The sequence below is a fragment of the Dinoponera quadriceps genome, unplaced genomic scaffold (assembly GCF_001313825.1).
Source record: "Dinoponera quadriceps isolate SergipeBrazil2010 unplaced genomic scaffold, ASM131382v1 scaffold405, whole genome shotgun sequence".
NCBI lineage: Eukaryota > Metazoa > Arthropoda > Insecta > Hymenoptera > Formicidae > Dinoponera > Dinoponera quadriceps.
In genome coordinates, this window is record NW_014554754.1 from 130,695 (window position 1) to 147,483 (window position 16,789).

Genomic DNA, 16,789 nt, shown 5'->3' on the forward strand with positions numbered 1-16,789 from the left:
AACAACGTTTGAAATTTCGGATGAATATTAAGATCCATCTTCCACTGTCTCGCCGGCTAAATCTACCGTGTGCACGTCGATGCACATGGTTGAATTCAAGATACGTTATGTCGCGATTACCGAGGGACAATTACAAAATCGCACGGGGAGAAACTTTATGGAGAAAGTAATTGAGAGCGAAGTCGCGTGCGCGCGAGTTGTGTGCTGGCGCGTCTTGCTTTCTAAATTTGCGAACCGTGTAATGCAGATGTGGGCGGGCTGATTTCTTCGTAATCGCGCGTAATGATACGCGAATTGTTATGACGTTTATCTCGATGAGCTTTTAATTTTAAAAAGCGTTTAATTTTAAAACGCGATATTTTTATTCGGAGAAATTTATGAAATTCCAGCGAACTTGACGCCGCGTCACATTTCGCACTTTGAATATTCTCCACTCGAATATTTCATTTGTATGCTTGTAACTACGATTAAGGGAGAATTATCTTTATAAATTGTCTCTTCCATACAGAGGCCTATGAAGTAAACCCATGATATTTTTAACGAGATGCATCTGACGAAGCATAACACTTTTATTGTTCCGGACTTCTCACATTCGGAAGGGCACTGATGGAAGCGGAAATGAAGAAGAGACATCCTTCGGAGACTCGGCCGGGAGATCAGAATGGGGAAGAAGAAAATCGTCAGAGGGATCTCTACGATACTGGCGACATACAGGAAAAGATGAAGAAAGTGGACGTGAAAACATCTTCGCCTACTAGCCTATTGGCCAAGAACAGCCTGATATTACCTACTGGTGTCATCGGACCAAGCGAGCAAAAGGCGAAAACCAAAACCAAAACAGTATCGTCTGCATCTGCTACCGGTAAGAATGTGATTTTCATGAATATTCTTCTCTCAAGATCAGTTTTCTAGAGAACCGCCGCTGAGTGAGTTGAAAATAAGGGGAGAATGACGGTATAGCTGATTCTAATAAAAAATGGGAGAATTTTCATACGAAACGTGACAAAATGTTACGTGTGAAACATACATGCGATATCTTCTTAGGATTTCGTGGAAGACACGTTATCTAAAATCTCACAATATGACGAATGATTACGTGTCCGACAACTGATACATGTGATACGAGATTAGATTCCTGTCAACATTTTCGGCGACGTACATTTCACCCTTAACGACCCGAGTGCACCGGACGAGCACAAGTCTTATTACTTCCTCCAAACAATACGCCCTGATGCGTCCTTCCGAATGATCAATAGCTTTCGCGTAACCAACTTCTCTTCCGCCGATCTTTGTACGCGGAGAACTGCGCTCCGACTGGAGAGATCCTGCGTGTTGAGCTGAGCGTCGTCCATCGCTACTATATTGATCTACCTGTCTCAGGGTTATATTCGGCCGCGTGTTTCAGCGCAGTACCCTCCGGTCCTTCACCACGAGATCATCACGGGATCTCTCTCGTTTCGTTCGCTCAAATAATCGCATTATCGCATCGCGTTCGTTGCTCGCTATCAAAAAAATATCGCGGTTATCTATTCAGATAACGCAGGCCACAAATCACTTCTTTTTCGGGTACCCACTCGTTTCAGGTGAACGTTGTTGTTAGTCAGACCGACTCATCACGCGTCGATTCGTGCATAATTAACGGTTTTCCTCGTATCCTTGTTATCGGAACGACGGATCGATTGTGACCCGAGCCGAACAGTATACGTCGAGACGGAACTATTCAACTCGAGTAGCTAGTTGTTAAGACGGCGGAGCGAGTTAATTTCACGACTGCTTCTCCTCGTTAGTTTTAGCCAATTGAGTTACGTTTAACTCGGGAATAGTCACCTGCGTAGTCTTTTTAGACCCCACTGGTCAGAAAATGAAGCTCACGTCGCAGTGGATCTTTTTTACTGATCGGGAACCAGTACCTATTTTTCCTTTGTACATTTAGAAACCTAATCTGTGCAACAAAAATTGGCAGTGACCCGTCTTATTCATAATAAAAGCTGCGTGCAAAAACTCGTTGGCGTACAAAACGATTCCAGATGATCGTTCACGTAACAAAATTAGCCAAATATAGTAAGAGTTCGTATTATGAATACAAGATAAGTTTAAATGAAGTTATGTGTACCCATATCCAGTAAAAATTAAACAATATTTACGTTACATCTAATATTGACCGATAAAAATATTTAAAAAATAGACGAAAGTGCAATTATTAAGTGTCTAATATTTATATTTATTGTTTATAATTAACATATATAATTAACATTAACATTTATTATAAATGAAATTAATATTTTAAACTACAATTTTTATTTCATATTAAACATAAAAAATATTTATATCCTTAAAAATTTATAATTTTTTTAAAAATATTGTTCATGTTATACATTTATATAATACGATAAAGAAATATGAAAATAAATAATTTTTTACATTCCTGAATCAATATTAACCCTTTGCACTCGAAGTTTTTTTTCATTCATATTACTAGCAACTCGAAGCAATTTCAGTGGAAAGATCATATTCACATATAAGTAAATGATATGCGCATTAAAAGAAAAGTCATTGTTGTATGTTATTGTTTTTTTAATTTTGTTAATTTTTTAATAGTTGTTAATAGTTTGTTTTAAGTTTGAAGACAAATTTTAAATGGCTCCGCTCCGGAGCCCTCGAGGGTTAATAATTTCGCTATGACCGCAATTTAGCTTTATATTCTTATAAGATGAATGTTATTTAATATATTCCCTATCTTTTTTAACAATTATTCTTTACGAACTTTTAAATATGCTATCTTATCAAAAATATGCAATAAAACAATGTTTTTTAAACAAAAATCTTTATTCGTTTGAAATACTGTCATAATAAGACATTTAATGCGTTTATTTCAGTTCTTAAATATTTTTTGGGTTTTTCCTAATTTTTTCAAAAAGTAGCAAGTAAATCTATATTTACAATATCCCTAAATAATAATAAATCATAGAGCAATCGTAGGGTATCGATAATATACTATATTTTGTTAATAATAACGGTTTGTAATCGGCGTCTAAATGACCCCAGGTGATTGTTTAAATAAAAAAAAATAAGGTGACTACTCCCAGGTTAATAAGACGTTATATCTTCAACCATAATTGCCTAAAGTTTTAAAATATCTGAGACGAAATTAAAATTCCTCCAACGTGAACTTTGTTTAGAGATTATTAAAGAAATAAACAAGACCATCGGATATTCCAGATATTTCATCACCAGAGGCAGACATCAGATTGTTGATATGTTAGATGTTGGATAAAAATTTTACGACAATAATGAACGATATTTACAAATTGCGGGGAACTGATTAAAGCTACATTTGTACAGGTCGTACATTTGCGTTCCGTTTCCGATTTGGCTCATCGTTTTATAATTATACGTACGTCGGCCGATTAATTGGCCTTAATTGCTACATGATGGTCATTGTTATACTTGGGGTCCAATGTGTGCATATAATAATATATATGATATACCGAATGTGCACACACGTATGACCTACATTATCGATATTGCCTATATCATTATTATACCTTCAACATTCGACATAATTAGAAATATTAATTACATCCCAAATTATAAGTTTTCAAGCATAGACTTTTTCGTTTGCTGTTTCTTGCCTCTTCGTGTCGTTTCGTGTTGGATTTATTCGGAAAAATTAATTACCGAGGGTATATTCAAAGGACTTCTCAAGAATTTTATATATTTCGAGAACTCTTATCGATCTCGTCTTTCACGGAGCAGCTGCGAGAATGATCGCGTCTCTGCGAATTCCGTCGTGTCGATGAGAAAATGCCGCGATGCTGCGGCGCTCCTTTAATTTCCGCCGCGGACGGCAACGGGTCTCCGCAGAGTCTTGGTTTGCAGATCCAGGACGGTTAGTAATTAATGTAATTGCCAATTAATCCATTTTTATTATCGCGTTTACGTGCACGCGCATGTGTCCGTCGTTGCAGATAAACGTTGCCTTTATGCTCTCAATTTGTACGGTGATGCGTAGAAGGTAGTTTAAGCGTTGGATTAGAGGAGACAATTTTTCTAATACTAATAGGAGGCAAAGTAACACCGAGCTATTTATAAAGTGCTCCGTAAAATATGGAAACTCGTCGAAAAAATAACGAGATATAATTAAAACGCGAGGAAACGTTGTAATTCATTATAATTTATAATATCCGTTACAGATTGAAACAAAAATTGAACTCGAGTCATTTGTGATAATAATTATGATGAATTTGAAAAATGTCTGTTAAATTCAACGTGATAAAAAATTTTACATAATCATTTTATGTAGAATAGCAGTGACAAACATTTACTCCTGTTTCTTGTTGCAGGTAACCCGCGAAACAAGACAGCCTTAGCTCCGGGGCATAGTTTGATGGACTGGATCCGTCTGGGTAATTCAGGGGTCGATTTAACCGGAGTTGGTGGCATACCACGAGTCGTAACATTATCCGAGCTCGCTAATCATAACAAGCAAACTGACGCTTGGATCGCAATTCGAGGTTCGTTTACTTATGCGCTTCGTGCTGTGCGGCCGAGACAGTGGCATCAACGTCATTAACAAGTCGGAATATTAAATCGCCTAATTATTACCTCACATTTGGTTTCTATCTCACAGGGATCGTATTCAACGTCACGCGTTACATGGACTTCCATCCGGGTGGGGTCGACGAACTGATGAGGGGTGTCGGGAAAGATGCCACGAAATTATTCGAAAACGTAAAATGCTGCGCTCCGAATAACGCACTTGTGTCACACTACGTCACCACGCTAAGCGGTGATTATTCTCATGTATTTGTAGATCGTTAATTGCAGGTGCACGCTTGGGTAAATTATCAGAGCATTCTGCAAAAATGCGTCGTAGGCAAGCTGAGTCGCGGCTCCTCGTCCGCGTCGAGTGCTGCTCCCGTGACGGAAAAGTCGGCTGCGGGTGCGAACAATTGTTCGTCCGTGACGTTGGGTTTTAGCAAAAGTTTCGCCGGTGAGTATCCGCGTTGCAACTACTGCGCCGTATTGTGTTCTAGGTCATCTATATTTAGAGAAGCGTCGTTGAATTAACGAATCATAAATAGTATTGCATTACAGTAGTCGATGTAAAGGTGCGCAAGTGTTCGAAAACCGATTAACTTTTATCGCTGACGATATGGCGAATATTGAAACTTGATTATATTTCCAAAAGTATGCGTGTAACATTAACATAACGATACTTAGGTGAAACTTTCGTTGTTTCAGTACCAAAAGTAGTCGAAAAGAACTCGGATTTGCCGAATGTAAATTTGGACTGGCGACAAACTTCCAACTCTATCACGCTTTTTTATCAAGCCATACGCAACTATCCGGGAATATATTACCAACTGCAACGGTTGAGTGACTCAAAGTTCATTTTCAGGCTGACTTTTGAAAAGCACATAGTCACTCACGAGCTCGAATTGATCGCAGATGTGGAATGGCCTCCAACGTGTAAGAGAAATTTCGACACGATGCAGGTAAATTATCAAACGGACCGGAAAACGATCAATATATTTATTTCTGGTGCGCGTGTTTCGCGTCTGTTCCAGAAATGTTATATTCAATTTACTTTTATAATGTTTCAATTTAAATGTTGCAGGTAGACTTTACGTTTACAAAGAGGACCAAAGATATTTGGAAATCTCAGGGAGAGTTACGGGAGAATACGTTATCGAGAGGATCAGTTGCGAACAAACGCACGTACAAAGAGTACGAAGTACTCAATAATACACCCATTTGCAAACTAGTTAATCTATTAATCTTGCGTGCGAAAGACTCTCTAGAATTAATTCCTATCGGTAGACATATAGAAGTTAAAATGAATATTATGGGTAAATATTAATATAGACATTTTCTTTTGCTTAATTACTTATCGACGTTAGAAAAAGCTAATATTTAACTAATCTTCGGCTATAAAGTTGCTGTACGTGAAAGTTTAATCCGTCAAAAATATGTTGACGCTGGGAAATGTCTTACAACAGACAACTGACATACTTGCCGTAGGAATGGAAGTGTCGAGATCGTATACGCCTGTCCCACCGTGCCTTCATCCCGAAGATATGGCGCCAAATTACCAGCCGGATTGTGTTTGCTTGATGGTAAAGCGATATCCGAATGGCGCTCTCAGTCCGTCCATCACCGCGTTACAACCTGGCCAAACCCTTATTATGAGCAATGGTTTAGGTGCCTTTGTGATCGAATTATTCGATCGGTATCCTGTCATCCACATGTTGGCAGGTGGAACAGGTTTAACCGCAATGTTAGGAATTATTCAGCGGGCGCTAGCCAGACGCAGTGTGTGAGTGTAAACATTTCCGAGTCTTAAATTTATGTACTTGCAATTGTAAACCGTAGTCGCGTTCTTGTTTGATTAATCGAATTGATTTTCTTTTCCAGGGCACTAATCAATCTCTTAAACTTCAATAAGGACGAGGACAATATGTTTTACGTGTCGCAGCTCGACAAAGTGTCTATGGAGAAGAAGTAAGTGTGCGCGCAAAATAGAAGTTGATGTGTTCCTTGAAAGAAAAAAATAATAAAAAAAAATATAATTAAACTGGATATAGGATAATCTTTCAAGTATTTGTTAGGTTCAAAATTACACATATCCTGTCACAAGCGGGCGATAAATGGGAAGGTAGACGCGGCGTCGTGTCCGATGTATTGTTAAGAGAATTGATTGGCGAGTACTCGTTAGAGGGGTGTATATTCATTTGCGGACCAAAAGGGTTTATGCTCTCTGCGAAAAAGTATGCTTCGATCTGTTGATAGTTTTCCTTTCCAATATCCCTGTTTGAATCTTTGATTATGAGCGCTGTATTATTATGTTGCAGGTGTATTCAGAAACTTGGTTGGGCATCTTACCAAATATACGAGTTCGACTCTTAATCGTCTGCGTTGAAAGTACATGTGCCCAATATGTGTTTCCTCCTTTCCGATAGAGCCTAACGAGAGACCAGAAATCGTACCTGTCGAACCACACGGATTTCAGTTAAACGTTTACTACGGAAGCCGTGACAACTGAGTGGACCGAGTCATTAACCGAGTGTCATTAATCGATGTGTATTTTTCTGAAATTATGAAGATTTGTAAGCACTTTTACTCTCATATGTCCGCCCATAAACGGTACTTTTTAGCTGCGATAAATTGTAATACTGTCTATAAAGTAGATTTACATGTGATTTTACAGCTGTACGGTGTAGTGAGAAAATGGGGGGAAAACCGTTGCGCGATTTAGATAGAAAAATGAGATATATATCTCGCTAAACTGGAAGACTGAGTTCTACCGGAAACGTTGTTCCGTAACTGTAGAAAGAAATGTATGATTAAATAGTTATGTCAAATGAAAACTCGACATTGGATTTGAAATTCGGAAGTGAGGGAGAGAAATTTGAATGGTAACCACACTATATTTCATTTTAGTTTTACCATTGGCCGATTGAAAAGTTTATCGTATATCGTGCATCAATATGATATAATATAGTTGTCATCTCTATATTTGATAGCATGATATTACACTTGGTGTTTTTCAGAACAGATTAGAGATTGCGGTAAAAAGAAATAATTTTAATTGCGTGTAGCGCATTAGTTGTTCTCATAGTACGTCGGAGGTACATACTTTTTTCTTTGGGACTTCCAAACGCGTTTATAGTACAATATGCACAATTAAGCGGGCGCAACACACGACCGTGTAATGTCAACGCGTCGATATTGTTTCCTCGATTATGATTGTAGAATGTACCATTTTTTGTAAAGTCAGTCTTAAGTGTATACGTATAAATATATATATATATATATATATATTGTTTGTATTAATATGATTACGATCAAGTGTAGTGTGTTACTCTTCTCAAAGACAAATGGTGTAGAGGATACTGCGCATTTATACATATATAGGTATGCATGCCAGTATTAATTGAGAATAAATGAATATTGAATGACTAGAACAGTTATGGACATATTTTGACTGCATTCCCGAAGAAGCGAAAAAGAGAGATTAACTTTTCCTTCGCACAACAGAATTAATTTGAATCTGTCGGTGAATATTTCACAATAATATAACTTGAATAACTTGGTGATCAAATGAATTACTTGGTACTCTCAGTCAAAGTCGAAAAATCCAAATAAATGAATGTTTACGCTAGCTAAACGTACGATAGCATCTTAACATTGTTTTTATTTTCACCTCACTCTTGAAGATAGACGACCTTTAAGAAGGATACGCTCCCGCGCCCGTGCTAAATTTCTTAGGTTGAAAAACTGCCTCGGAGGATCTCGAGTGCATCGTAGAGACGGTGAGGATGTAAATTTTCACCTTCAATCTCTCTCTCCGAGAGAAGCTCTCGGCTCCGCCGACCCCCCCAATAATGTACACCGGAATATTTATCTAGGCAAGCCAGAAGAGAGAAGGCGAGAGAGCGTAATAACGTCTCGCTCGTCCCTCAACGAGCGGTTCTCACAAAAGGGCTCCGGTCCGTTCGGCTGATAAGAGGAACTTTCCATAATGCAAAACTTTGAGGCCGGCTTAATTTTCCAGCGCCGTATACAGGAGTGCCTATTGATCGTGGTAAGTTCTTCCCCGCAATATGACGTAACGACATCACACAAGCGGCAAGATGAATGTCTTTTGGCCCCGTCGCCGTCGGTTGCAAAGAAAATTATGTCACAGGCGGCGAACCACCACCGTTGGATCTCAATCGCTCGATTGTGCGACCCCTTCCCTTCCCGTCTCCTCCTTGAGTAGAGATAGCTGCGGCAAATTGCGCAAAAAGCGTCGGGGAAGCGTTTTAGCGGCTGGTATAATCGTGATTACTTTGAAACTTGACGACCCGAATACATGAGTACGCAGCCGCGACGTCCTACCGTTCGCGCTATTTCGCCGAAAGTGAAATCGGCAATTTATGACATCATTCAGTGACATCTCGCGATTTGCAGCCGGGCGGAAAAAGTGGGACTCGCGTCGCGTTTATAAATCTGCGAGAAAAAAACAGAAATTCCACGAGAGATAAACGTGTTCAACACCCTGCTTCGTGATAAAGTCTCTCGCCTGTACGTGAACGTGCTGTGTATCTGAAAAAGCCCGTATTGAAAATTAAAATTCTATACACCCGGTGGGAACGACTTTACCTCATATCTCGCGTCCCGCCATCAAAATAGTTTGTCGACACGTTGTGAACGTAGAGTGCGAAGTACGCGCGCCCGAGAAAAGTGTGACCGGAAATATTCAGACTGCCTCCTTGTGCCGCTTTCTCGGAAAATCCAAGGCTTGGAGGAAACTCGAACTTTATCAGCGGGACGTGATCGAGTCATCGTTAAATGCCTCGATTTTCCCTCCGAGGCTCGCATCGAGAAATCATTTCTCGCCGAGAATGACACGTAACGATATTTGCGCGCGCGCGCGACAGATTGGCATCTACTCGTCGCGGAACAATGCGGCGAAATCACGTCGAACGCGTTATCCGCGATAATCGAACAACAATGCCTCTCGCGAGACCCAAGAAAAAGGGGCGGCATTATTCGCGGTTTGCGGAATCGATCCGTCCCTTTCGGCACGATCGAGGTGAAAACGAGATGTAGGATGGTGGTGGTGCGAAAGCGCTCGGCGAAAAAGTTCTTTTGTTTTACGAGCACGGATACGTAAATACTTTCGTCGACGGAACGGGGTTAGTCACGTAGCGAGAAGTTCGCAGGTGATAGCGGCCAGAGTGTCGGCAAGTGCAACAGTTTGTTATCGGCACATCGGTAAACGCCGGTCAGGAAGCCGTTAAAAAGAGATAAACGGGTAGATACAAGCAAATACGTCGGGCGCTTCCATTTGCCGATTTCAATTATTTAATTTGTAGCATTTTGCGCGAACAAGCGAGAGAAAAAGTTGAGAAAAAGAAAGCTTCTCTGCCGCGCGCGTCAAGAGTACATACTTGACACATTTAAAATATCTTTCTACTTTCGCAGAAGTCTTCCGTCTGACAGAATGACGTCGGTACCTTTAACGCAATATCGGTATCGGAATTGATATTTGCAGATAGATCCGCGTGAGTTTATCGCGGAATAGAAATCGGCAGGTGGATTGACATCCCGAAGTACCCGCAAGAAGGTACACTCGCGTCTCTCCTCGGGTCCTCGCGAGTGGTAAGAGGAAAGTAGAAGCCGAATGGGGGGGGGGGGGAAGACATCGNGCGAAAAAACGTGTATTAAGCTAGTTTCATAATGAACCTTCTTAATCGTAATCGAGAGCGGAGGAATCATTGAAAATTCCGTGTCTTGGATAAAATTCTGCTCGCCGAGTCCATCTTTGAACTCCATCCCGGAGTGAAAGTAGTTTGCATAAATCGGCGAAGTAATCTCTAATCATAATCAGAAGGAGACCGATGGTACATCATGGGTGAATGGGATCGCGCGCGATAGACCAGCTCGAGATTAAAGAGTCGTGTCGACTGACCCGCTTCCTCTCACGTTTCGTCTTGCTCGCCGGTTCAACTAACGTCGTAGCAAACCTAATCCAATTTTACTTTTCTGTCCACGTCATAAGTAGGATCATAGCTTAGAAAGGGATGGCAAATCATCAAGCCCGGGTTTAACTAATTCCTACTGTTGCTACAATCTGGTCCAACTCTCTCGTTGTACGTCAGGGAGTAGTTAGCGTTACACCTAATCGCTATACTCGCTCCGAGACACGAGTTTTCCAACTTGCTCCGCGATTTATCCGCGCAAATCCAATTTCCCTCTCTTACACGCGAATATGTTTCGCCGGAATGTATCAAGCGATATCACACAATACGCTTACGAATTTTGTATTGTCTCTTGGAAAGTGCTGATAATTATCGAGTGTTAATTATAATAATCTTAGACATTGAGTAACATTTGTAAGAATTATAGCAGCAGCGTCGGCGTCTGGAAAAGAAGACGTTGCGTCACGTTGTGTCGTAATATAGCCCGAGATAATCGAGAAGAGTGGATTTCCGTGTGGTAAAGAAAATTGATATAAATAATTGACGCGTCGTATTATAAGAGGATGCAGCGTTCTAAAATATCGGTTGCGAGAGATTATTCTGAGATGCTTTGTGCGGAATTTTCGCGCGTCTTCTGCTCGTTATCGGCTTCCGGGTATCGACACCCATATAGACGATATCGGTGACAGTGGAGCGTCTGACGATGATCATCATTGAAACGCTGAATATGTCGAAAGCAACTTGTATTCCGTATAAGCGGAATATTTTAAAATCTGTAATTGCGAGTAGCCAATTCATCGAAACACAGGACATAGCAGCATGCTGCGCGAGAGAAGGTGATATGGCGGTGGTGCGGAGCGATAGAGACAAGAGAGGGAAGAGGGTGGCGGAAGTGTGGGGGAATGGAGGAAGGGGCTGAGAAAGAGTCTCGCGCGGGGAATCGACAGAGGGTGCGGATGTACTGTGTGGGCGGGCGNNNNGGGCGGGATGCTGCGAGAGAGCAAAGAGGTGTTTCAGTCGCGCGACGGCTCTCGCCCCGGCCAGTCGATCGAGCTGTCATACGTCATCGGGAGGAATCGTCGTTTCGAGCGCGCATGAAAAACTCACCTCGGTCACGCAATTTTTCCCGCGCGGCTTTGTCGCGACGCGCACACTTGTCTTTTTTCCTATTCCCCTTTCCCCCCTCTCTCTCTCCTCTCTCCCCCTCTCTCTCTTTTACCCCTTTCTTCTTTCGTGTTAGCCTCTCCGTCGCGAGAAAGCGGGTAGCCCCGAGCACAACCACCTGTGTCGTCGTCATCGTCGTCGCCGAAGAGAACGAACAGCCGTGAGAGGAGCTCGCGAGCAAAACTCGCCGCTCACTTCAGTCCCATTCGCGCCGTAGAACGCGCGACCATTACGCGCGGAAAACGCGACTGCGTAAAATCGGTTCTCGTGCGCGAGACCACATCGTGACGATTAATCTCAAGGATTCAAGGTCGCCCGGACTTTTTCTCCTTCCTGCTTTTTCCCCGCCCGGTTTCCACAACGCTCTCCGGGGGATGTAAATTCGACTCGAGCCCGGCCACCGACGAGCAGCCAGCAGAATCGGTGGGGATCATCGAGATCGCAGATACGAGGGGGGAAGATCTTCTCAATGGCGGTAAGCAGTCTTGCGTATGTATGTTAATTTCGCGTCTTCCTGCCCTCGCCCGGAATATTCCCGGGAGTGTGTTGATACCCGCGCACGGCAGGTAGATTGATCTTGAACAAGGTCGAGAAGCAGGCAGAGAGAGAGAGAGAGATGATTCTCACAGTGTTTTTGCTCCAAAGTGCTCAAGTTCGCGCGGCGCCAAATTTCGGCCGATATTTGTGAATTCGAAAAAGGACGCCGTAGGCATAACGGCCATTTATTGAAATTCATTGCATCCTCGATCGCCGACACGACTCGATTCTTCGTCGAGGCGTCCCGAAGGGGACGTATCACGCTAATTACGAAGAGGCTCTCGTCGATACGTAAGGTGAGACGTCACGTCGCGTGTCGAGGTGAATCGACAATTAACGCGAAAACTTCTCGTTACCTTATTTATCGTGCATAGGTTATAGTGTGATTGAAATTGAGCCGTCGTCTTCGATAATATATCGGATAATATCGAGACTCACGTAAGACACGTGAGTGTCTTACGTGTAGTATGATTCCCGATTGACTTTCGCGCGATATTGCCAATTGCTCCCGTGTTAATTACGCTCGAGCCTAATAAGCAAGGTTATTATTAATCGATCGCCCGGGTCGCGTGATAATTTTAACTTGCTGCTTATTCCTCGTGGTTTTTTCATATCTTGCATAATATTACGAAGCGAAAGAGAGTACTCGGACGAAATCAATCTCATGGAGAGAGAGAGAGAGAGAGAGAGAGAGAGAGAGAGAGAGATATTGCATAATAATATGGTATAATAATAGAGAATATTGGAAATTGTACACATCACGTGTGATACAGCACAAAGCTTAATTAATTCCTTCTTTCATCACGTCGCTCGTCAATATTGCCTCGATCGCGTTATTAAAACATAAAAATTTTGCGATTTTGTTCAATCTTCGTACAATAAATTGGTTACATTGATTTTGTCTAACAATTATACCGATCGATTGTCGAATCGTTTTCTAACCTTTTGTCGCGCATTTGCAACATTTGGAAATGTTTCACGAGAGTCACCGTTACGCGGAACATTTCTCTCGAATATGTTTTAAGGTGAATCGAGCACTCCTGTTGTTTATTTCGATAGCGTAATATTTACGATTCACTGAGACAAGCTGACGCCACTAACGGAATGTTGCAGTATTTGATCAATTTATCCATTTCGGCAAATTTTAATTGAAATACATTATAATCGATTACGATTGCGGGAAGTTCTTGCAAAGCGCGAGCTAATTGCATCGCTGTAAAATATCGTCGTTCAACTACGCATGCTTTTTGTTGAACGACCTTTACACGACAATAAAGTACCTCTCTGGAGCTGAGAATACATTCCGATATTAACGCAATTATTTCGATAATGGTGCAGATTTATTTTCTCGCGATTTTAGACGAGCGGTTTTCAAATCAAAAGATTAAGTAAACTTTCGAGACAAAAGCTGCGATTCTATTAATCCGATCTATTAAATAATCACACGATAAGATATTTGAAAGAGATTTATTTTGAAATTTCTCCCTTGTTAATTAGTAGCGATTTATAATAACGTCGGTAGAGCGACAGGTAACGTGACTCGTCAAAAACGCACAAGGTACGCAACAAAAAGATTGGTTAAATTTCCAAAGGTCGACCTCCAACGTGCCGTAGCCCGTGATTGCTTCTCGCGTCAGAGTTTTTATAGCACGGCAAGCTCGTTGATCAACGAGCTTTCGCGTCGCGAGACGGCCAAGTAGAGAGCACCCGTAACATATCGGACGAGAGATATTCGCGCGTTTCCTTGACTCGCGCGGAGACGAATGCTTCCTTAGCATGCGGCGCGTGTTCGCGCGCGCGATTTGTGTGCGTAATCAATTTGCACCTCACGATTTGACGAAAGCTCGATAAAGCGCTTGACGGCGCTTGATCGAGGCGCGTAGGAAGGAACCGGCTGCGACGAATGCGCACGCGAAATCTCAACTCTAAGCGTGCATGTACGTAGGAAGCACGTAGCGCGCTTATGTCGCGCTTATCCGTCGTGTACATGTGCGCGTATGGGGGCGAAATGCTCAAAGCTGCCGCCGCTTTACGCGCGTACGTTCGTAGGTGTGCACACAAACAGACAAATCCATTTTCGCGGAATGCAAAATATGGGCCGACGTTATTGCCGCATGAATTAGTGAACACAGTCTCCATCTCCATACGCGTATTTCACCGGACTGATAACGGATTCCTTCCTCGTTGCCTGACAACCGTAATTCATAGTTCACGGTTAAGCGTAACGGTAACCTTAACCCTTTCATCCCTTCCGCTCTCGCGGAATGACAGCGCAGTATTGAAACGTTCCAGCGTGATGCGTACGTTTCAGCCATTACGCTGCCATTTCAGTCTAATTAAATCCGGCTTCAACCATTTGCGCCTTATAAGGTTAGACTATATAGATCTGCTCATTATATGTCTGGCTATAGGCAATTTTTCATGATTAATTGTGGTTAAAATTGTCATGTTTCTTGATATATTTTCGATGACTTATATGTTTTTAATGACTTTTTATGACGCTGCAAATACACGTTGATGCCAACAAAGTTCATTACGTCCGTCTAATAATTTTTACTAAGAATATTAATTTTTACTAAGAAACGTAAAGAGATATTTGATTTGGCAAAAGTCAACTTTGTTGATTCGGAATATAAAAGTTGCCCTGGTATGTTTTGAAGAACTTGAACCGAACATTAAGCTGGTTGATCTTACGTAAAATGAGTTTGCTCACAAAACGAATACAAACATCGTCTTCGTTTTATAAAGGCAAATTTTGATATCGCAACTCGGATCTTTCGTAGTTTTCTTCCAAGAGCGTCGTACTATTATATTTATTTATCAGACTGTGGAGGATAGTTTTCTCGCGAATGTCCCGCGGATGTGATTTCTATGTAGCGATTTCCCTTGCGCGTGTGTATGTATTCTATTACAGAGACAATAATACATACTTCTACCGATAAAATAAATTTATTGCGGTGCACACGAAGCTGCGATTATCATTTATTCGTCTTGCATCTATATACGTTAGACTTTCTCAGAACTTCGATTTTACCTCTTCTCCGTTTCGAAAATGGAGCTGATATTTTTGAATACGTACGGCTCAAGCCTGGAAAGTATGGAGGACATCTTTAATAAATGATAAAGCGTTCAACTATTCACCGTTTGCGAATTAAAGGATAGGTAATAAATACAATAAATTTTTATATCCCATATATACAAATATTGATATACGACAGTGAATAAAACAGTGTGAAACGTATTTACTATATCCTTTAATTTACAAGGTTATCTGATTTGCTTTATATCTTGCGATATTTATGAAGGTATAATGTATTTTTGTGCTCAAGGCTACCGAAGACCGATTTAAATACGGGCACATGCATGATAACAATGTTCCCCCTACAACCGGAGCAATTGATCAAAATATCGGAATAATATCGTATTTACGATAAATTTATAATTGCTATTACGCGGAAAATATGTTTAACGTTTCGTAAAATATTGATATAACCCAATATCGCGAGAATGGCGCTATCGTATTACGAGATTACGTAATAAAACGATAATATCCTCGTTATTAATTTCTAAGATCGTGACGGAAAGGGAGGGATGGAAAGGGAAAAAAGTATCTCCTGAAATGGCGATTTACTGAACGGAAAATAATTAGTGTGTCAAAAGAATAAAATGCGTGCCTCGCTGGTGTGATACATTTGCGTGTAATTAGCGTGTACCGCGATATTTTCTTCTTTTTGTAACATTCCGGAAGAATAAACAGAGGCGACTTTTTCGAGGAAGGAAGGATGTACCGGTAATAATTACTGGTTTCATTTTACATGTTTCACCGATACGTCGCGCGCATTGTCCGCAAGAATTTTTGCGGTGGTGCTTACAGTTCGTATGTTTTATCATTCGTAATTTCCTCTTTTGCTTTTTTCTCTCTCTCTCTCTCTCTTTTGTATCGCGCGACTGTTAAATGGTTGACCGAGTTTTACGTTTTACGGGCGGCAGACTGCGCGAACATAATCAAAGACAAAATAACGAATAGATCCCGAGAATGAACTGGGGTGGAAATCCGTTATCTACAGTTGTCGTCGTAAGGTGTCGACATCTTTTTTCTCTCGGCATAACGGCCATTTATTGAAACTAATTGCATCCTCGATCGCCGACACGACTCGTTTCTTCGTCGAGGCGTCCCGAAGGGGACGTATCACGCTAATTACGAAGAGGTCTCTCGTCGATACGTAAGGTGAGACGTCATGTCGCGTGTCGAGGTGAACCGATAATTAATGCGAAAGCTTCTCGTTACCTTATTTATCAGAGCAGCTTCTTATATATAATAATTTCGGCGACGATCGATTTCAGCGTTTGACGCGGTCGCCGGTAAATACCGCAAACCCGACGGCGCCCGGTCTTACACGCGACGGTCGTCTCTACCAAGTCGATTCATTAAACGTGTGTTTTAAGGGACGGGATCGGAGCAACGTTGGACAGACTGTGCTTAATCGACTGTGCTTAAACAATGCATCGCCTCCTCCGTGTGCGCGCTTTACTGTTGCGCTATAAATAAACCCGGGCGCTTTTTGACCGAAAATTTTGTGCTTGAATCCGTCATAGTGTCACCACTTTCACGCGGAACG

The 16,789-nt window shown here is 41.6% G+C and overlaps 2 protein-coding genes across 6 annotated transcripts in view; both read left to right on the forward strand.

Moving 5' to 3' along the window:
• The first annotated feature begins 586 nt into the window (after positions 1–586).
• On the forward strand, positions 587–7,966 carry LOC106741386 (cytochrome b5 reductase 4). Of its 5 annotated transcripts, none has more exons than XM_014613333.1 (11): positions 869–1,782; positions 3,757–3,889; positions 4,344–4,514; positions 4,631–4,731; positions 4,828–4,993; positions 5,245–5,498; positions 5,621–5,852; positions 6,025–6,319; positions 6,418–6,504; positions 6,612–6,770; positions 6,855–7,964. In XM_014613333.1, exons 2-11 carry the CDS (start codon positions 3,805–3,807, stop codon positions 6,907–6,909), a joined length of 1,605 nt encoding a protein of 534 aa, XP_014468819.1. In that variant the 5' UTR covers positions 869–1,782; positions 3,757–3,804; the 3' UTR covers positions 6,910–7,964. The 5 variants fall into 5 exon arrangements, with proteins under 5 accessions (XP_014468817.1, XP_014468818.1, XP_014468819.1 ...); XM_014613335.1 differs by having other exon boundaries at positions 869–1,583; XM_014613331.1 differs by lacking the exons at positions 869–1,782; positions 3,757–3,889 and adding an exon at positions 587–862 and having other exon boundaries at positions 6,855–7,962.
• Positions 7,967–11,512: 3,546 nt separating this feature from the next.
• LOC106741305 (monocarboxylate transporter 10) overlaps positions 11,513–16,789 on the forward strand; it is a 69,363-nt gene continuing 64,086 nt past the window's right edge. Inside the window, exon 1 of the mRNA XM_014613125.1 lies at positions 11,513–12,108. The gene's annotated coding sequence lies outside the window, so the exon portion shown is untranslated. The remainder of the gene's footprint in view (positions 12,109–16,789) is intronic.

Bases quoted from the DNA above. Each gene is read 5' to 3' on its own strand.
- LOC106741386 (XM_014613331.1), top strand. From the start codon at position 607: ATGGAAGCGGAAATGAAGAAGAGACATCCTTCGGAGACTCGGCCGGGA. The intron at 6,320-6,417 runs GTGAGTGTAAAC...TTTCTTTTCCAG, and splicing joins GCGCTAGCCAGACGCAGTGT to GGCACTAATCAATCTCTTAA. The intron at 6,505-6,611 runs GTAAGTGTGCGC...AGTATTTGTTAG, and splicing joins AAAGTGTCTATGGAGAAGAA to GTTCAAAATTACACATATCC.